This window comes from Penicillium arizonense (genome assembly GCF_001773325.1).
Source record: "Penicillium arizonense strain CBS 141311 chromosome Unknown PENARI_contig006, whole genome shotgun sequence".
NCBI lineage: Eukaryota > Fungi > Ascomycota > Eurotiomycetes > Eurotiales > Aspergillaceae > Penicillium > Penicillium arizonense.
Window position 1 is genome coordinate 639,929 of NW_019173283.1, and position 20,504 is coordinate 660,432.

Here is a 20,504-nt window from a genome sequence, read left to right on the forward strand (position 1 = left end):
GTCAGGGGAGCAAGCCTGCACTATGTAAGAGCCATCTATATATCGCAGATGCTCTGGGCGGGGTTTTCCGGTGTGTCAAAATCCCCCAAAATTCCCTGTCACATACCATATCTATTTGTATTTATGTCATCATGATATCGGAGGTATCTTTCGCAGCGGTGTCTGGCTTCAGCGTCAGGGATAGCGCCACCATCCTTGTTTATGCTATTCTGGCAGCTCTGTCCCTCTGGAGCTTGACAACGTATCTCTTCTCCCCCCTGCGCCAGTTTCCTGGCCCCTTCCTCGCAGGTAAGCTAAGCGGAATACTACCTTAATCGAGCTGACCTTTTTCACTAGGATGGACGAACTTATGGCGGATGTTTCATGTGCGGCAGGGGAACTATCAAATGGTGGTCCAAGAGCTACACAAAAAGTACGGCCCAGTGGTGCGTATAGCACCCAACGTGTTAGACCTGGATATCCCCGAGTTGATCAGAACAATCTACAACACGAAAGCGGATTATTTGAAGGTGAGAGTCTTGGGCCTCGTGTGGTGAATACTGCTATTAACCTGTAACAGACCGAGTTTTATCATGGTAGTAGCGCCAAAGCCAATGGCAAGATAATCTATAACATCTTCAGCGAATGCAAACCTGAGGCCCATGCGCGGCAGAAGCGACCCATCTCTAAACATTATTCCCTGAGTGGGGTGCTTCCATTGGAGCCTCATATAGATGAAATGACTCAGTACCTCTGTCAGCGCCTGGAGGAGAATTTCATCTGTGAACCTAGCGCTACCAAAGCATGCAATCTGGGCAAATGGATTGCGCTTTGTGAGTTCAGCCTCTTCTGGATACATCCCAGATACTTCCAGGGCGGGAATTAATGCTATGCAGATACTTGGGACGTAGTCGGTAAGACTACATTCAGCCAGCCTATCGGATACCTAGAGAAGGGCTATGACTTTGACAACACCCTGAGCACCGCAAATACTGCCATGGACTACTTTTCCATAGTGGGCCAAATGCCGATCTTGGATCACCTGTTGGACAAGAACCCTGTTTACCGGATCGGGCCGCCGTCCTTTGGCACTATTACCAACATATCGATTCGGCACCTAGTGGACCGACTCCAGGGCAAAGACGCCGGCCATCATGACCCAGGAAAACCGGACTTCCTCGACAAGTTCATCGAGGCTAAGGGAAGGTTCCCGGACATTGTGAACGAAATGCAAATCATCTCGTACCTGATGATCAACATGATTGCAGGAGCCGATACAACAAGTACCACCATCAACGCGGCACTGTACTTCTCCTTAAAGCACCCAAGGGTCTGGGAGCGCCTCAGAGCCGAGATCCCCGCTCACGACCACATGTCTGGTACACCCGTGGTGCCCTACAAATCGGCCAAAGAGTTCCCATACCTGGATGCTGTGGTACGCGAGGCAATGAGATACCATCCAGCGGTCGCAATGCTCCTCGAACGTTACGTACCAGAGGATGGACTTACCCTCCCTGATGGGCGTTACGTCCCGGCGGGCTGCATAGTCGGCATGAATCCCTACGTTGTCGGACGCAATAGGTCTGTCTGGGGTGAGGATGCCGATGTATTCCGTCCGGAACGATGGATTCGCGATGAGACTCGGGAGACTGAACATGTGTTCCAGCAACGTCTGCGTCTGATGAACGACGCTGACCTAACGTTTGGGGGTGGGAGTCGTGTCTGTATCGGGAAGCATCTGGGCCTACTGGAGGTGTACAAGGTGCTTGCGACTCTTGTTTCGCGCTATGATATCAAGCTGGTCCATCCGGATCGGGATTGGGTGACCCACAACAGCTTTTTCGTTCGACAGACTGGTATCGAGGTGAGGCTGTCGCGTCGGACCTAGGGTACTGTGGTATACAAACAATGAGGATATCTCCGTGTGACAACCATAGGTCGTTCAGTCTATCTGAATAGTGAGGACCCTACAATTGAAGTCAAATGGTATTGGACTACCTGACGGTGCTATACAATGACAGTGCATATACATTTTAGCCATGTATCATGCAGTCTTGGCAGTAAATTAGGTACCAGAAATGTCATTGCTTTTCGAAGGCACTCATTAGGAAAGAAGAGATTGGCTAGGTAAAGGGAATAATAGTAAGAGCAACAGAGTCCGCAGAGGACAAGAACATGATCCGCCCCGCGCTAGTCAATCTTTTCAAGGCATATAAATACACCAAAGATACTTCGTACAGTATTTTCAGGCTACAAGGCTGTTTTATAATGTGACTGAGCAGCTCACTAGGTCTGGATCCGGCCTGAAAATTTATTTAGCGAGTTGTGGACAGACTCGTCACGAAAGTAGACGCCGAAGTCATGCCACAGTCAACAGAAGTCGGCTGTCTCATGGCGAAAACGACGGCTTCTGGTGGAGATAGGAGATCTATATACCAAGCCCTAGGAAAATTCCCATTCAAGATCGGTTAAGAGTATGTATGCCATGCTTCCTATCGAGTGCACTACTTGAATATGCGTTACCTATTATCTAATACCTCCACGACCTGATAGTATTGATTCTCCATCGCCACCTCAACCGGTGTCTTTCCTTCCGTATCCCCTAATCCAGGATCAATCCCCTCCGCCTTTAGTAGTGCCTTCACAACCCCTAGATGCCCACAAAAAGCAGCATTAAACAGCGGTGTCTGCCCATTCTCATCACGAGCATTGGGATCAGCCTTACGCGGCCCACTCAACAACCGCCTCACAATCCCTTCATGGTTCCCATACGCAGCAACTCCCAACGGCGTAGTCCCATGCATATCGGCAATCTCCAACCCAACCCGGTCACACCCAACCAACAGATCAACCATATCCTCCCTCCCCTCCTCAGCAGCCGTAAACAAAGGCGTCTGCCTCTTCCAATGCGTCTGCAAATTGGGATCTGTAGCCTCCCACCCAAGCAGTATCCTCACAACATCTATATTGCCCGCCGCCGCAGCAATAGTAAACGCACCACGCCCATACCGCTGCCCATCAGCATAAGAAAACGCCGCACGCCCAACCCTCTCCCCATCAGCATTCGGATCCAACTTCTCCCCGAAAAATTTAACCAAATACTCGACAACATCAGCATGACCCCTCACAGCTGCATAAAAAAAAACGTGCTGACAATGCTTCGCACTGTCATCCCCATCAAGAATCAACCGCAGATGCCTTGCAAGTAACAACCCCATCTCACAATTGAAATCCCTTGCAGCGCGCGATAAAGGCGTCCACCCATGCCGATTGGCAATCCGCGGATCAGCCTGCCCACTAAGCAAAAGCGTCGTCAACATGGTGGGTTGATGATCGGCGCAGATCATCAGCGCTGTATCACCGGATTTATCTTGGAGATTGACATCTGTGCGTGGGTCTGCTAGGAGTGTTTGCACGATCTCTGTGTGGCCTTGCTTTGCAGCCCAGGAGATTGGTGGTCTGATCCATTTGTAGTCGCGGATATTTGGATTTGCGTCATCGTTCAAAAGGATAAGTTTTAGGACTGCCAGGCTGTTGTGGAAGGATGCTAGGAGGGTTGGGGTGCATCCCTTTAGGCGGGGGTCTTTGTCTGTTTTGGAGTTGGGGTCTGTGTTTGCATTTAGGGCTAGGAGGGCTGTTGAGGGCTTGTTATGTGTGCTGGCCCAGAAGAGGGCTTTCGGGTCGGGAGATATGGCGTCGTTTTTGTAGAGGGTTCTGTTTAGGAGGGCGTGGATTGTTTTGTTGGTGCGTGTAAAGGCGTTCAGGTCGGCTAGCTCAGGGAGGAAATCTGAAATTGTAATGTAGAGCTCCTTAGGGATTGTCGCAAATGGTCCTTCTGGGTTGGTGCATGGTGTATGCATCTGGACCTTTTATTCAGGTAGAAAAGCATGGAGTTTGGACTTTTCGTTATAAGGTTGGATTTGGGTTTCTTAAATTGGATGTGGAGATGCGGACTCAGCCTCAACGAGCTGAAATAAAGCCTACCAGTAACTCCACATTAGGCAAATGGATTAAAAGTTATCAGTGTCTCAGTGTTTGTCTCAAGCGAAGAAGTAGAAGTGAGACAGTTGGAGATGACGATGCCAAGAGTCCGGGGCGATAAGCGATAAGCGCGTCTTCCATGGCGACGTTTGTCAGCTTCATCTTCTTTCAAACTCAGCACATCTTTGCACAGGAGAGATATAATGACTTCCCCCCAGAAAGGCTTTCCGTCTTCACCACGGGCCCGTATGACGGCGCCTGGTCTCTTCAAGGACGGCCTCTGGTGCTGTGACTGCCCAGATCGGCCCGCTGCTAAACAACATCAAGTTAAGAAACACAGCCCAAACCACGGGAGATATTGTAAGTCGAATTTACACCAAGAAAAGAGCAGCGGCTGACATGAATAGTCTGGACCTGCGATCAACCCCAACATCTTAGATGCAAGTTCTTCCTTTGGGCAAGCGACGCCGAGATCCGCGAACAAGCAACTGTTCTTTCCAACTCTCGATCCGAAGTCGATCCTCCGTCTCTGACACCCTCCAAACCTAAAACCCCTGGCCGTCTTAGCAATGGTCTCATGACCCCTCAAACCGAGCGTCGATTCATTGACAACCCTTCGCGCAGCTTCATATCCCCTCCGAAAACGGCCAAAGCCAGAATGATTTCCGAGGCCTCTGACGAATATGGATGGAATGACGACTCCGATGAGAATGAGGAACTCACGAATGTGCTATCATCCAGCCAGGCTACAGAGCCTTTCGTGTCACAACCAGACTTCCACCGCGAATCACCATCAAAGGTGCCCCGCACACAATCATTTACCTCCCCGGGCAAACGGAAATTCTCCGAAGCTTTAAATACCAGCTCTCCTCAGACTCAATCTGCACTTGCCACACCTTTCTCATCCCGATCCTCTCGAACTGAGCAGTTCCCTCCATCGTCAGCGGAGCTATGTATGACGCCTACGCCGAGCAAATATAGCGATGTCCTCTACACAGACTCGAAGTATGACATGACTGATCTGTCAAAAAGTCTGCTAGATGTGCTGGACAAGCATAGTGTTGTGCTACCAAGTCATGCACAGAGAGAGATGGTCGCGCTGCTCAATCAGCATGATCTTAGAACCAAGGGCATTAGCAAAGGGCGAGACATGGCACGCATGCTGCTCAAAAAAAGAGATGACGAGATCGTCAAGTTGAAGGAGCGTATCTCTAACCTTGAAGCTCAGAAGGAGTTGGATCGCAGCCTTATTGAGGGGATGAAATTATCTTAAAGGAGAGATGTGTCTAGCAGATATTATCTCAGACTGGGCCCTACGCCAGTATCTGCTTGCATGTGTAATTTTGGTATAACTACTTTATGAAATTACGATGTTATGATAGCTTGCAATTGTTGTTTGGTGTCCTTTCAGCCCTAGACAGTATAAAGGAATCGAATCTTACGTCTTTTTATACCCATCGCGACTATATAGCAGCAATAATGTTTGTCTAATTAGAGTTAGCTTTAGAGTTGCCCCATGGAATCAGTGGCGGTACGGTCCACTCAGTCCCACTAATCTCTAAGTTGGCGCAGACATTTAATGGGAAGCAAACCTTGTAGATAAAATTACAAGAACACACGTAGGGACTAGTATCATCTACTGGACATTTGCAGGGCTTGAAGTTTCTCTCAGTCCGTGCTGTGTATGAAGTACTGATGCAAACATTCCTGATATAATCGAGATGGGATATCTGATCTCGATTCAACGCTTTTTAAATAGTGCTATGCGTATTCGGGGGCCAGTCTCGTCTTTCCAACTCCCCCAAGTCCAAAACGACCCACAGTACGCAGTACAGTACTGGATCTGCTAGGGTTCAGGCGCATGGTAAGGCTTGCCAAAAAGTCCTCCCGGAATTGAAAATGTTTATTCCGACTATATAGGAAGAAACGGTGAGAAATCGGAAGGGCCATATTGCGCGGAAGCACCGTCTGGAGCAACTGAAGGACACGAGTGTGCTGTGACTGCTAGGTTTTGTCCTTAAGCCACTGGGTCTCCTCCTCAACCCACTGACGGGAGTCTCTTATCCCTTCCACACGACTTTTCGGGTTAGGGTTGAAACGATTCGCAAGGGGATTCAGCGGCAATATGTTTCCTTTGTATCAACGGTGTGAGCTATTTTATAACCTGGAAAGAACCTTGTGACTAAAAGGTGCATCTGTTGGAGGTACTTCATGGCAGTGCTTATTAGACTACCCTAGTTTATTGGTACTGAGAGTTATAAAGAATGCATCTCGGAATTGAGTACCCAAAAAAAAAGAAACTATGATAACTCGACGAGCCTGTTTGGACACACTTTGCCCTCCATATATCAACTGACCCAGCACAGCCAGACCGACTACCACCTGATGACTTTCTCAGGGAAGAACTCATCAATGAGCTCCAAATAGTAGGGCTGTCATGCAACTCAAGTTAGCTCTCATCACAAGAAAACCAGAAGACCAATCTCACCTTCAGCTTCTCAGGATCAGGAACGTCATCACTCTTGCTATACAAATCATAGGGATTGAAAGCCCTAACAGCATCCAACAGCTTATGATCATGCTCATCCATAAGCTCATGATAAGCGCCCTCCCGATGCCACGGATAAAAAGAATGATACCGAATCATAGCCAACCCCTCCTCAGGAATCAACGACTGATCTTTAACAATATGATAAAGATACTCATCGTGACCCCAAGCAAGCATAACATTCTCCAACCCACACCCAGGAGAATAAATGCCGTACTTCGTACTATAAACAGGATTATAATAATCCTCATTATCCTTGAAAGACTCCTTGCCAAAGATAATCCTCTCATCAAAGGCACAGCCAACAGCGAAAGTATCACCAACAACATCCCATTGCCCCTGAGCACCGAAGAAGAAGAGCAGTTTGCCTAGGTCGTGAATGAGTCCCACAAGCTGCATCCAGCGTGGCTTTCCGTCGTTGCGAATCGCTTCGGCGGATTGGAGGAGGTGTGTCATTTGGGACTCGGATGTGTCTGGGTCACATTCATCGATGAAGGTGTTGAGTTTCTCCATTGCTTCCCAGACTGTCATGTGGGCGCGTGTCTTGTTCTTGAAATCGTTCCGCGCTTTGAGGTTGTAGGCTACGGTTTGAAGGGTGTGTTGCTGCGCATAGAAGTTCTTGACTTGGTCGCAGGCGTCGTTGAATTGACGGAATCCGGTTGTGTCTTTGGCTTTGTCAAATTCGGATTCGTCGTACAGGCCTTTTTGCTTTTCCAGGGCTGTTTTGTGGACGTTCACTGCGTCGATGTTGTCGGATACTTGCTCCAGGGAGATTAGAGCGGGTTGGAGTGCGACTGCCATGTTTGCTGGTTGAAGCTGTCAAAATCGATGTTGACTTGACTTGAAAGTTTCGGTAAGTTATGTGCTTGAAATGGATCTTCAAACTTGGTTGCTTTGATATTCGTTTGAGGGGATGTAGGGAGAGACTTATATACCCCGTGTCCTAGGTCATGAATATTGACCCACCCGGACAGTATTTTCCGCAGTATAAGCATCATTTCACATTAAGTTTTGTTGGTGATCGGTATATTGCTTCCGGCATACATCACGTCTGCCACGCTGCATGGTTTCTTCGCGAAGTCTATTTGCAGCTTGAGATGGAAAGCGAATTCCGTGACTTGAGTTGCAATCGTGTTATCCCTGTCACTACAGAGATCAGAATGCAAGCCACAAACATCATAGGAAAAGTGAAAGTTCATCTGGTGGTCAACGGACACTGAGGAACATTTCGGCGTCCATTTTCCGAGCCCGACATATGGCAAGTTGAATGGCTTCAAGATGTATTGAGTGACTCTTGGCCTGGATTTGGGATACCAGTGGAATGATACGATTAGATATTCTCAGTAAGATAGGACTTGTACAGCAGTTCCCCTGGTGGCTCCCCGATGGTCCATACCATCATGCTTGGTTATAGCCAAAATGTGACTCGATCACCATCTTCAAGCCATACCTCGCAGATTAATAGCTCAAGGACTAATTATAGACATAAATAATGCTATGTATGCTTAGCATTCTTTTTAAGCAATACTTCATATTGCGCTTTTTATGGATTTTTGTCTGCACTCAACTTTCTTCTTTGAGGTTACTTCAACAGCATAGGACATGGTCTAAGATAAGTTCTCTCCTTTATACGAATTAACCATACTACCTCACTGACTAGAGCTCAAAACTACACATCCCTATGCAAATATATTCAAACCCAGTATGTCCGAGGTTGATCTATAGATCTAGATATGGTCACGTGCCCGATAAGAAATAAATCGCGAGGCCGCCATGCGCCTCGAGCGCCGATCAACAGCAAATCGCAAACCGTCATAACCACCCTTTCCACCTCCAATGGAGTCAAAATACAACGAGCGCAAGCCGATTTCCCGCGAGCTTCCCGAAATGTTCCGACCGCCCATCAACCGTGCCATGCGCACACTCGACCGATCATTTTTCCGACGAAGCGTGCCCCTCTCCGCCGCGCGGATTTTCAAAGCTAGCGATATTTCGAAGATCCGGAAGGAGCTGACCAAGAGCAATGATGTTTTGTCCGTTCCTCGCCTCAATGCCATCCGTCAGGTGGAAGGTCAGGATGGGTCATCGCTGAAGGCTTTGTTGTTGCGGGAGGACTTAAAGGCCGATGGTGGGTTGTTTCGAGTCGAATTGAAGGCGGGCTATGAGGAACTCATACTAATGAGACTTCACAGACAAGTCAACTTGGTCGCCGACTATTAAAGAGCTTGTGGAGAAGGGAACTGTGGATCTGGGACCTTATGACTTGACATTGGATTATGATTATTGGACATATCGTACGCACGTTATCCTACACAGCGGATCTACTTGATACTTACCTACATACAGCTGAAATCATCCACTCCATTCTACCCGAGGATATGGATGAAATCCCCCAAGGCTTCACGCAAGTGGGCCACGTCTGTAAGTCCATCCCATCCTCCATACTTCCAATACTAACCAACAGTGCACCTCAACCTCCGAGCAAACTATCTCCCATATAAGCATCTGATAGCCGAGATTCTCCTGGACAAGAACCCAACCATTCGCACCGTGATCAACAAAACCGAAGACGTCGGCTCGCACAGCCAATTTCGCACCTTTCCATTCGAACTACTGGCAGGCGAGAACGACCTAAACGTCATCCAACACGAGCAAGACTGCGAGTTCCGCTTCGACTACGCCCGTGTCTACTGGAATAGCCGCCTGGAGACCGAGCACCGCCGACTAGTCGAGAAGTTCCGTCCCAGCGAGATGGTATGCGACGTGATGGCGGGTGTAGGACCCTTCGCCGTGCCAGCAGGCCGGAAGAAGATCTTCGTCTGGGCCAACGACCTCAACCCGCACGGGTACGAGGTGATGCAGGATGCAGTCCAGCGCAACAAGGTGGCAGACTTCGTGACACCGTTCAACGAAGATGGACGGGATTTCGTCCGTGCCTCAGGCCGCAGACTCCTCGAAGCAGAGCCTGTCACTGTTACCATGCACCACAAGATCCGCAGGGATAAGAAGCGCAAGATTGAAGCCGGAGAGGAGGAACAGCTACCCCCGCCGCCAACTTATACTCGTCCCTCCTTTGTCGACCACTATGTTATGAACCTCCCCGCGGATGCTATTGAGTTCCTCGATGCCTTCCCTGGGGTGTACAGCGGCAAGGATGCTCTCTTTGCGCCTCACACTGAGCAAAAATTGCCCATGGTCCATGTCTACTGTTTCTCTGGGAACTCTGATAACGAGGTGGATGACCATATCGATATCTGTCAGAGAATCTCTGAGCGTATTGGGTACAAGATTACCGTTGATGACTGTGTTGGAGGTAGTGGTGACCAGGAGGTGGAGCTTGCCATTCATAATGTGAGGCTCGTCAGTCCCAAGAAGCAGATGTTCTGCGCTAGCTTCCGCCTGCCGAGGGAGGTGGCTTTCCGCAAGGTATAAGTGGTTACATAAGAGGCGTTCAAAAATCATAGACCAAATGGAAATCGATACCCTGAGATCATTCTATCAAAATCATACCTTGAAGTAATTGAAAATGTCGCACGTATAGTCTATAACCATCGGTCTGTGTACATTCAAGTAGTTGACAGAAAGGCGGTGAGTTCATCACCGCCCGAAACTGCCAAAGAGAAACTGCAGAGTTCAACGTCTAGAGGAATAACCTCATCTCATTAACCCCGCCATCTCAGCCTCAGACAAGCGTTCCATCATTGAAATTACAATTCGCACATCGCTCCCTGTCACCCACTTATCAGCCCCCACACCGCAAGATGAGCGTCCAACTCCCCCCCGCCACGCACCGCAAGCGCGCCCTGCCCCAAGGCGAGCTCGAAGCCGCATCAACCCTCAAGCTCGGCGCCGACCAAAACACACATACGCTCTCGCTCTCCGAAGCCCGCCTAGTCATCCACAAAGTCCTCGAGAACAAGCGACGCGGCGGCAACAAATATGAAGAGCCGGAGTAAGTAGCTCCAGATGGAAGAACGATGGTCCGATTTTCCAGCGATCAAACGCTTATCTGACGTATTATCTACTGTCTAGGAACCTGACTAAGACGCTGGATTACCTAGATGTATTTGCGCGGTTTAAGGATGAAGAGAATATTAAGGCAGTCGAGCGGCTGCTGAATTCGCATACGGAGCTGGAGATGTTTGAGCGGTCGCAGCTTGGTGAGTACCCTGTATTTGTGTTGCTTTTGCACAGCCCCTGCACTCTGGTCCATGGATTGGATTGGATGAACCTCGGAGATATTTGATATTAACGTCTGGGATAGGGAGTCTGTGCTGTGACAATGCCGAGGAAGCCAAGTCTTTGATTCCGAGTCTCCAGAATAAGATTTCCGACGGGGATTTGCAGGAGCTGCTGGATGAGTTGACCAAACTGCGCAACTTCACAGAGTAAACTACGGTCAAGGTTGCATGTGCATAAGCATAGCTCAAAATTGGGAGCATGGCGTTCTGAGGTGTATGTAATAGAAACTAGGATTGTTTATTACTTTTGCCACCGGGATTGTGTTTTAGCATGTGCCGGGGATGGAGTCATTGACTCCGGCGTGTTCCACTCCGGCTTCAAAGTATTACCTGAATAAGGTACATCGCGTGTTCTCTGAATGGTTCCTCCGCAATTATTCTTCCCCAGTTCTGCCTCGGGCACTACTGCGTCTTGGTCTGATTGGCTGGGGAGAGGAGTGTTATCATGAGGCTGTGATTGGCCCGGAGATCCCAGTACTATGGATGAGACCAGTCATGCACAATTACATGGATGTGCCTTTTACCACCCCCATATTTAGCCTATAAGTCTATTCTTATTATCTAACACCCTTCAATTGGCGGCTCTTGAATGGTGAGGGTCGACCTGGAAATGCTGACATAAGGGTATTCAGTACGTAATACCACGGGAGCTCAGCCCATCCACCAATCAGCAGTGGTGAATCCTTATCTTTGACAATTTGGCTTGGATAATGGCCACAACTGGTTCAAGTTCTTGTTACGAGAGCAAAAGGTGATCGTCTGGTTCGGGGACCGACCTTACTGTTCTCGGTATTTGGAGTATACAGAGATGTCATCATATACCATTTCTCTTTCTTTCTTTCTCTACACTTTACTTTCTCCTCACCCCGGTTACCTAGTTACTCTCAAGACTTTCCTTTAACAGGAATGACGGAGCGAACTACTCGGCATCTCCTTCTACTGCAGTCACTTGCAGACTCGTCTGCTTGATTACTTCGGTGATCTCGGAGATAACAATATTTTTTTTTTCTTGATAAGCCAAATTGTACATCTCGTCTTATCTCTGGTCTCTGCCAATGAAACTGACCAGTTTTCAGTAAAATACCTATCTACAATGGCTACAATCACTCTCCAGCCGGGTTACTCCCATTCCCCCCAGACCCCGACTCTTTCCCCATCCCCCATATCCATCAACTCGACCCTTCCCCGCGTACGGGATGGAGCCTGTGACGCCTGTCTCCGAAGAAAAAGCAGGTGTGCCATGAACGAAATGGTCAACAAGTGTTATTCATGCGATTTCCATCGCCAGGAGTGTACTTTCAGCCTCACTGCCGCTCCCGAAGCTCCTAAGAAAAGGAAGCTATCCGAAACGGAACCAGCAGAATCGGTCAAGCGGTATGTCCACTACCAATCCAGAGTAAGAACACTGTCCTAACAATGGTTCCAGACCTGCCACTATGCAATCGCAGTCAATAGAAGCCGAGTCGGCACACCCGCTTCCGCTGGCCCGGAATATGATTCGCCCGGGCTTCTTTAACCAGGCTACCCAGCATATCGGTATGACCACCGAGCTGGAACCGACTTTGCTAGAATATCTCCCGCTGGACGAATATGATGAATGTACAGTTTCTAACTCGCGTGTGCGGAGGTGTGCTGATGATGCTACTTTCATGCGTGTCGTTGATACCGTGCCTGTCGGTGACTCGCAGGCTGTGTCGCTCGATGCCATTGAGAGCTTGGTGGCACCGTATGGTTCGACCTTGATTGAGAAGTTCTTCGACCATGTGCACCCGTCGTTCCCGATTCTGATTGAAGAGGCGTTCCGTCAATCGTATCGGGAACGTCGTGGCTTGTCGCCGCTTCTCCTGGCTGCTGTCTATGTGTTGACGTTGAAGTTTGTTGACGTCGGTGCAAGCTCGCAGACGGCGCGGAAACCAGATGCTGCGCGTTTGGAGGCTACGGCGTTGCAGTTGCTGATGGATTCTTTGCCTTCCCCTAGTCACTCGACTATCCAGGCTGGTTTGTTGTTGACGCAAAAGTCAACTTTGGCTACAGCTTCCCTGAATGGGCAGCTGGTTACAGCTGGCTTTGAGCTGGGTCTGCACCAGGACTGCACGAACTGGCGTATGAAGACGTGGGAGAAGGGCCTTCGGAAACGACTTGCTTGGGCGTTGTACATGCAGGATAAATGGTCGTCACTTGTCCACGGCCGCCCGTCTCACATATTCGCCTTTAACTGGACGGTCAAGGATCTCGTGGAGCAGGACTTCTCAGATGCCTTTGCGTCCGGCACCGACTCCTCGCACGACGAAACAGCCGTTGGCCACGGCCCCCTACTCTTCTGCCACATGGTAGCCCTAACAACCATTCTCTCCGACATCCTCGACCGCTTCTACACACTACACGCCATTGAAGAATTCCAAGCCGCAGGCAATCAACGCACACGCATGATCCTCGAAAAAGCCAAACCCGCCCAAATCAGACTAAAAGACTGGTTCTCCTCCCTCCCCCCGTCCCTAAAAATGGAAACCTCAACCGGCGAACTTGTCGAAACAATAACAGACGAACACGCCCGGAACGGCGCCCTCCACCTCGCCTACTTCGCCACCGAAATCACCCTGCACCGCTGCATCGTGCGCTCTCTCCTCGCCGAAGGCACAGACCCTTACCTAGCACACATCTGCCGCTCAGCAGCAAAAACCCGCCTAATCTCCGCAATGGACTTCGTCAACCGCCTGCGACCCGCCCACCTCCGCTCCTTCTGGCCCGCCTCAGCCCGCACAAACTTCTCCCTAATCGGCTCCTTCGGCATGCTCCTCCGCATCACAGCGCCGACAAGCGAAGAAGCAGACTTCTACCGCGTGCGTTTGTGCGAGTATCGCTGGACGCTAGGCGTAAGCCACAAAAACGCCGCGTTCATGGGCTTCGCGCTGCAGAGTCTGGATAACGCTACCGCGCTGCATAAGCACGTTCCCGCGAAACCGGGTATCGAGGAGTTGATGGCTACGACCAAGTCTGCGCCGCCGCGTTTACCTACTACCGCGCATGGTACGTACGACGAGGCCATGATGGAGGCTGGGACGGGGACTTCTTCGTCTGTAATTTCGGGACTGGCTTCGCCTGCTACTTCTGTTAGTGATATTGAGGATGGGGATGCTTCTATGCCTCCTCTTTGATTTCACTTCTTCTTCGCTCATTCTTTTACCTCTATTACCTTCAACTTGAACGACCCTCCTCACGACTCTCACCCTTCGGCGTTTCTATCTCTGCGTTCTGTGCCAAGCGCTTTATTTGATTATACTGATATTGCATGCATGTATGCATTTTCGCATTTTACCTATGTACGCGGTTCTGCAAAATGCAGAACTCACTGTTCACTTTTGTGTTGTGCGTTTGTGCTTTGTGATGACGGAATTACCCTGGCTCGGAATGGAATTTGGAAATGGATCTGGTTTGGATTTGTTCTATTGTGTTGGTCTCGACTGTTTTGCTTTTATCTTTCTTATTCTTATCCTTCTTCTACTTTGGATACTTATAGATGGATTGTATCCCCTTGTATATAGATCATATCATGGATTATGATTACTTTTCATTTAATTTTTCCTTGCGTACCTTGTAGATGTACCTCTGTGTAACGTTCCCTGAACGAGATAAGAAGTGTGGCTCTTTTACTGTACCGACTACATATAGACAGGATAATGTCTGACAAGTCTTGGCTTTCCCTTTCCGTTTTAGTGCTCACCCCCTGCCGCTTTTTGCTCACTGAGTAAAACTGAGCACGCCCTGAGTATCACCTGATCGTTATGTAAGCCGGATGCCACGCTCACTGAGCAATCAGATCCCGCTCGGGTGTGACCTGAGCGCTCTGATTTGCTCACTGAGCATGACCTGAGCAAGCAAGACGCGGGAGCAGCTAAGTCAGCAGCTCACCTCAATAAAATGCACCACGCTAGCCTCATCCAAATGCAGTTGGTCACCAGAACTCTTGACCGTTGTCCCCTCAACGAAAGGCTGCCGTCATCAATTTGGTGGTCGATCCCGGTTGTTTCGCCTCTAGCTGGGAGGCACACCGATAGTAGGATCACATTTGTTGGTTTTACCATTCTGCGGCTATGCCACTATTCAACTCGCTGAGTCTCTCGTATCAACGATACCGTCTCAACATGGTTGCGGAAACTATCCAACCCCCCATTTTTCGTTCTACAATTCTAGGATTATCAAAAACTCTAACTAGATGGTTTGTAAATCTAACGTAGTTTTTGATTATGCTTTCTTTTCTTTTTTTTCCCTTTTTTTTATCTTTTTATTTTTATTTTAATTCTAATTTTAGGGGGATCCTAAATGGACCCCATATCTTACTAAATGGACCCCGTCCTTTTACGCTAATCCTAATAAGGCCTCATGCAGTAATTGTATTTCCAATGCATTAATCGGTAAAAATGCATCAATGCCTTGGCAATGCTAATGCCCCGAGAACCGGCGGTCATGGATCCGAGGTACTTCTATTTACTATGCGTCCCCCTGGTAAAATTAAGTCACCTTCGTACTCTACCATCGACCATGCTCGCAGCATGACACTAGTCCCAAATAGGGAAACAGATGCTGATTTCGAAAGCTCTGCAGAAATAAAGGAATCCAGCTATTCTACGTCAAATGTTGTTAAAAAAGGGCATGATTGTGGTGTGTTAAAATTGGCGAGATGTAAGAAGCCGTAGACATGGCACCTGGCGATGCCCTAATTACGGCATAATTAATTGGGGTGCTGACCTATTTGGGACTAGTGCCTTGCTAGGAAGCATCCAGAAAGCCAGTTACTCGTTGGTAAGAGATGGCAGTGACTTAATTTTACTAGGGGGCCGCATAGTAAATAGAAGTATCTCGGATCCATGACCGCCGGTTCTCGGGGCATTAGCATTGCCAAGGCATTGATGCATTTTTACCGATTAATGCATTGGAAATACAGTTACTGCATGAGGCCTTATTAGGATTAGCGTAAAAGGACGGGGTCCATTTAGTAAGATATGGGGTCCATTTAGGAATGCCCTAATTTTATTTGCGCTTGAATAACGACGGATTATCGCTCTTGCTGCCTCCGCTTGCTCCTAGGAATACGAAGCCAGCTCTGGCGACCCGGACATCCACAAAAATAGACTAAACTCATCGATCATAACTATTAGGTTATCTAGCTGCCTATAACGTGATTTGTGGCCTCTTATTTACCTAACATACTCTAACTAGCAATCAGAAAATACCTTATCTTGTGAAGTCTAATAGGACTTCCTAGGAGCTCTTAGACCTTTTGTGCCACCATGTGATTAGAAGATAGAAAAAGATCCTAGGAGCTCAAGTGCTGGCTCCTATTCGCGAGAACTAGTACCGCTAATGCTGAGAGCCAATGTACATAAAGAAACACCGATCCCTCCTTAAGGCCTCATAAAATCTGCTCATAAATTTAGCAACTTCAGTAATCTAGGTCTGTCTCTTTCAACACCTTAGCCAAAGTAGAAGCCTAACTATTATGTAGATTGTCTAATGCCGCAATTAAAACCGACTACCTGATCGATATCTAATATTTTATATCTGATGAGAGTTGCAATGCCGTTTCCTATATATTCCCGAGCTCTGAGTTCGTTATATAAGGTTAAGAGCAAAATGGGAAGATGTACGTGACTTTCGCTCTTATACCCGGGGAGGGTGTGAATTTATAGGGTGCCTATAGCTGACTGAATTTAGGAGCATAGAATCCACTAAGATCTAAAAGAGAATAGATCTTAGCTTGGTTCCTTGGTCTAATTACACGTACTAAAAACCTATTTTACTTACGCATGCTTATTTTGTTAGTTAGCCCAACGCAAATAGTATATCGGGTATGGCGTGCTTCCCTAGATTGAGCTAGACTAACGCTAGCCCCTCCCGCGCTAGTGAGCTTGATCTATAATTCCCATTCTTCTCAATCTTGCTAAACATCGATATAGACACTTAGACCGATGGCAGTGAGACAACTGAACGTTTCACAAAATTGACCTAAACTGATACTTATTTAGATGAGATTTATATGGCACAATAGTACTACTTCGGGAACTCAGAAGGCCCTAGGTGGAGTATTACACCTGAAAGAGAAAGTTTGAAGATGCCACGAATACGTATGAAAACGAGCACGTGTCTAATCTGATAATCGGCTATGCTACGATAATCAGCCTCGCTTGCCAGTCTTTAGTCTGTATTATTCCACTCTAACTTATAGATATCCTTTTGCCTCTAGACCTTACTTGTTCGACCATGCTTATTCCGGCAGTAGGACTTGAAAGCTTTCAGTCGAGTCATGATATTCGAGAGAATAGGAAGAGCTAACCTACTGGAGCGAAGACGCGCATCCTGCATTGCTAATATTAACTGAATAGCTTTCTACACTCAATTCTTGTGCGTACATAGGGATCCTCAATCTCTTCGCGACAATCCGCTCCATTGGGTCTCCGCTTTCGCTGCCATGAAGCGCACCTGATAATGACTAACAAAAATTGACACCGAAGTTCTGTGGCAATTTCAACCTATTCGGACTTGACAACTAGAAGACCGTATTCTGCCTTATGCCCTTAGCGTCCAACTTCATATTGCAGATCTGGACTATTTGTTTATCTTAGTATATTGTCTATGTTTGCAAGGCCGGTGTTTTTGGATTACATATGACAGGTTTAGAATGTTGTGGCTTGAGGCTCTTGCAGACTAGGACCTAAGCCGCATTATCGACATTAATTTTGCACTATCTATAGGAATGAACGAGCTTATGGAAAACTAGTTAGACTTCATCTTGTATCCCCTTACGGTGGATATATGGATAAGGCCCGATAACCTACTCCTATATACTTGGATTATCTCTGAAACACATTAAATCTTAGAAATCAAAATTTGCGGAAAGTGCAATTACGCCTTAAGACTCGATTGATAAATAGCCGGGCTATTTCGGTCATCAGCTTAGTAGGTGATGTTCTGGGCCCGTATTCGATACAACCGCTTGTTATTTACCGATGTAAGGTAATTACAGGGGCTTTGTCCAGCCTGCACAGCCACCGCTTTAAGACAGATAAGCCACAATACTTAGAACACCTATAATCTGAGAGTTACATGAAACAGGTATGATCCTGTATGATACTATTATCTTATGGTGCCGTTGCGGCTTTTAGTTCTTTTGGCCTATGCTATCTCTTATGAATCATGGGATTTCGTTTAAGCGCTCTATCAAGGAATACTGAATCATGGAATTGTCTTGGACCAGGCCTTGCTTCTAAGGGCTATGGCTTTTCAGAGGTCCATACCACTTATCAGGGGGCCCCCATCGGAGTATCCTAGGAACAAGCGAGTTTGTTCTTCTTGCTCCTAGGAACTTGTAAACTTCACAAGTACTCCTAGGAGCTTAACTACTCCTAGGAGCTTAACTACTCCTAGGAGCTTAACTACTCCTAGGAGCTTAACTACTCCTAGGAGCTTCCTTAACTGCCCCTAGGATCCTAATGCTCACAACACATCAATTCCTAGGAGCCACTACAGTTGCATTTGAGAGTAGAACTCTTTCAAATCAATATTACCTAAGTATCGTTAGGGGTCACGGTTGCTTACGTTTTACCACTAGGCTAGCTGAAGTAATGAGAAATAAACTTGAACAGATCAGGTCTGTTAAGATTTACGCACGTTTTTAGGTATAAAAGTAGCTTCCCCCTAGGACTTTCAATATTTATTTGAGGGATTCCCACCAAAGGAAGGTAAAAGTCCTCGCAGGTCAGTAAGCAGTGCAGAAAAGGGCGGCGCTTTTCCGTCAACAATTTACGTCATTGGTATTCCATATTCAGATATATAGCGAAGGCAATTGAAAAACTCGCATGGTCGGTCTACAGCATAGACAGTAAGATTCTTTAGAAAGCATTATTTTTTCTCAACGTGTAGAATGGAACAGATGAATTTGTGATACTAGCACAACCAACTGCTGGCTATGATATCTTTGCAATTGTGGGGGCTACCATCAGACTAAAGAAATATTTAGTTTCTGATCGGTGATGGGCAAAAACAATATTGGTCAACACAGCAGTGTGTAACTGGATGATTTTTATTTTGATCCCATCGCCCGGTCAAGGGCCACCCTGGGCAGCCGGTGTAAAAGATACGTGGAATTGAGTTCAGGAATCCACTTAACATCCCCCACTTGTGTGGAGAACAGGGCTTCCCGTCCGCTCAGCCGTACTTAAGCCTACTATTCTGCACAGCTAGTTCTCAATGAGCCACTTGCATCTAAGCGGCACTCTAGGGTGAGTGTAGGTGATATAGGTGAGAAGTCTAGAGACTGGGGTGACAGTTGTGAGAACGGGGTGAGAACGAGTGCTAATTCTCACCTAAGGGTGATAGGGCTCAAAAAAATCTAACCCCTAAGGCCCTGCTTTTGTTCTCCTATACTTTCTTTGCCTTCAATGGAAAAGGAATTTCACTAAAGAAGATATCTAGAAAAATTTGAGAAACGTATTGTACCTGCCGTATCTGTGAGGACGGTGCGACTCCTGTTGCTAATATAACTCCGGCAATAGAGTCTTCAAGTAGCAGTGTTCGTGTTCGGATAGTATTAAAAAAAAGAAATTTCTGACCTTCTATGGGAAGGACAGGTATGGGGATTTAAATACATCGTGCACTTACTACTCCAGCAAGTGAATATGATAGCTCTCATACTTCACACTGTGGGTCCTTAGCGCATCACATTGAAAGCCTAAGGTATAGAGTGGTCATGGCCCTAACACCGAGCTGAAGGCTTATACCAAGAAGTTATGCTGCTAATGTAAGGATACTTCTTGTCTGGAAAGACAACCTGTTGGCTAGGCAGAGAATCAATAGATAAACGATACGGATTCGGGAACGTGTTCATAAAGAATAAGTGTCCTTTTCTTAATGAACTGAATGTTGAAGAAGACTCCATTCGTGGAGATTTAATTAATTTGTTTATTCTGCTTTTTGGTGAGGAATAATGAACGCATCCTTGGAAAATTGATCCGCTATCTTACCGGACCCTGCTTACTTTTCGGGTCCAGTTCGGACAGTCCTCAGTTGCTCCTTGACGGCTAAGTGTTGTCCTTTTCGGCTCAGTGGCCTGACGTATCTTGTCTGCATGTTTCAGAATAAATCAAATTCCTGGAATAATACTGCATTACCAGATGGTAGACATCAATCAATGGGTCAAGTGAATGAAAGTGTGACGGTAGTGCAGGACTGCGCACGGCTCTACGGCATCCGAGTTGGAAATTCCGACCAACCGAAGTGCGAATGAAAGCTTGCCAGTTAATGTTGATCCTTCTAAGGATTTGTGCTATCTCTGCATCAACCCCAGCCCATTCATTGCTGATTCCAGCAAGGTTTCAGGAGTCAGGCAAAGTCTCACATTATCAAGCTCCGCTGATTTGAAACTCCCTGACTAAGTGACTAGAAGGAAATCAAACCTTCGGGATTTTGACCTGAAGTTATCAACATCGAGGCGAGATTGACCATGCTTAACTGCGTGTCTGGGTGGTGCGCGCAGAGTTTCGTCCTACGAACCTCCATCACTTGTACTCTGAGCTTCTCTGCATCCTTCCACCGGCCATAGCTTTCTCCTGGCCGGAACCCCCCATCCAGAGGTAAAACGTTGACATAGTCTACAGAACCGCGGTTGAAGAGCCCGCATGCCATCTTGACATCAATTTACGCCTCAGAAAGCACATCGTGACCAGTACAGGTTCAACCATTCAAAGAAATCACATCTGTTA

The 20,504-nt window shown here is 47.5% G+C and overlaps 8 protein-coding genes across 8 annotated transcripts; 5 read left to right on the forward strand and 3 right to left on the reverse strand.

The window, feature by feature from the left end:
• Positions 1–131: 131 nt before the first annotated feature.
• On the forward strand, positions 132–1,867 carry PENARI_c006G07172 (cytochrome P450; the record flags this gene model as incomplete). The annotated part of the gene is made up of 4 exons (XM_022630434.1): positions 132–288; positions 337–509; positions 560–812; positions 876–1,867. 4 exons carry the CDS (start codon positions 132–134, stop codon positions 1,865–1,867), a joined length of 1,575 nt encoding a protein of 524 aa, XP_022489550.1.
• A 427-nt stretch (positions 1,868–2,294) lies between these two features.
• PENARI_c006G01216 (ankyrin repeat domain-containing protein) lies at positions 2,295–3,839 on the reverse strand (the record flags this gene model as incomplete). The annotated part of the gene is made up of 2 exons (XM_022630144.1): positions 2,295–2,421; positions 2,503–3,839. 2 exons carry the CDS (start codon positions 3,837–3,839, stop codon positions 2,295–2,297), a joined length of 1,464 nt encoding a protein of 487 aa, XP_022489805.1.
• A 324-nt stretch (positions 3,840–4,163) lies between these two features.
• On the forward strand, positions 4,164–5,233 carry PENARI_c006G11411 (uncharacterized protein; the record flags this gene model as incomplete). The annotated part of the gene is made up of 2 exons (XM_022630631.1): positions 4,164–4,320; positions 4,368–5,233. 2 exons carry the CDS (start codon positions 4,164–4,166, stop codon positions 5,231–5,233), a joined length of 1,023 nt encoding a protein of 340 aa, XP_022490043.1.
• A 1,102-nt stretch (positions 5,234–6,335) lies between these two features.
• PENARI_c006G09025 (inositol oxygenase) lies at positions 6,336–7,309 on the reverse strand (the record flags this gene model as incomplete). Its single annotated transcript, XM_022630517.1, has 2 exons — positions 6,336–6,392; positions 6,449–7,309. 2 exons carry the CDS (start codon positions 7,307–7,309, stop codon positions 6,336–6,338), a joined length of 918 nt encoding a protein of 305 aa, XP_022489841.1.
• Positions 7,310–8,344: 1,035 nt separating this feature from the next.
• trm5 (tRNA (guanine) methyltransferase) lies at positions 8,345–9,940 on the forward strand (the record flags this gene model as incomplete). The annotated part of the gene is made up of 4 exons (XM_022630362.1): positions 8,345–8,636; positions 8,701–8,802; positions 8,855–8,929; positions 8,973–9,940. The coding sequence occupies 4 exons, from the start codon at positions 8,345–8,347 to the stop codon at positions 9,938–9,940; spliced, it is 1,437 nt and encodes a 478-aa protein (XP_022489512.1).
• A 329-nt stretch (positions 9,941–10,269) lies between these two features.
• On the forward strand, positions 10,270–10,900 carry PENARI_c006G09869 (DNA-directed RNA polymerase II subunit RPB4; the record flags this gene model as incomplete). The annotated part of the gene is made up of 3 exons (XM_022630563.1): positions 10,270–10,460; positions 10,541–10,668; positions 10,773–10,900. 3 exons carry the CDS (start codon positions 10,270–10,272, stop codon positions 10,898–10,900), a joined length of 447 nt encoding a protein of 148 aa, XP_022490045.1.
• A 1,098-nt stretch (positions 10,901–11,998) lies between these two features.
• On the forward strand, positions 11,999–13,904 carry PENARI_c006G10117 (putative C6 transcription factor (OTam); the record flags this gene model as incomplete). Its single annotated transcript, XM_022630572.1, has 2 exons — positions 11,999–12,123; positions 12,176–13,904. 2 exons carry the CDS (start codon positions 11,999–12,001, stop codon positions 13,902–13,904), a joined length of 1,854 nt encoding a protein of 617 aa, XP_022489737.1.
• A 6,288-nt stretch (positions 13,905–20,192) lies between these two features.
• PENARI_c006G10777 (uncharacterized protein) lies at positions 20,193–20,427 on the reverse strand (the record flags this gene model as incomplete). Its single annotated transcript, XM_022630599.1, has 2 exons — positions 20,193–20,198; positions 20,296–20,427. 2 exons carry the CDS (start codon positions 20,425–20,427, stop codon positions 20,193–20,195), a joined length of 138 nt encoding a protein of 45 aa, XP_022489751.1.
• Positions 20,428–20,504: the final 77 nt, after the last annotated feature.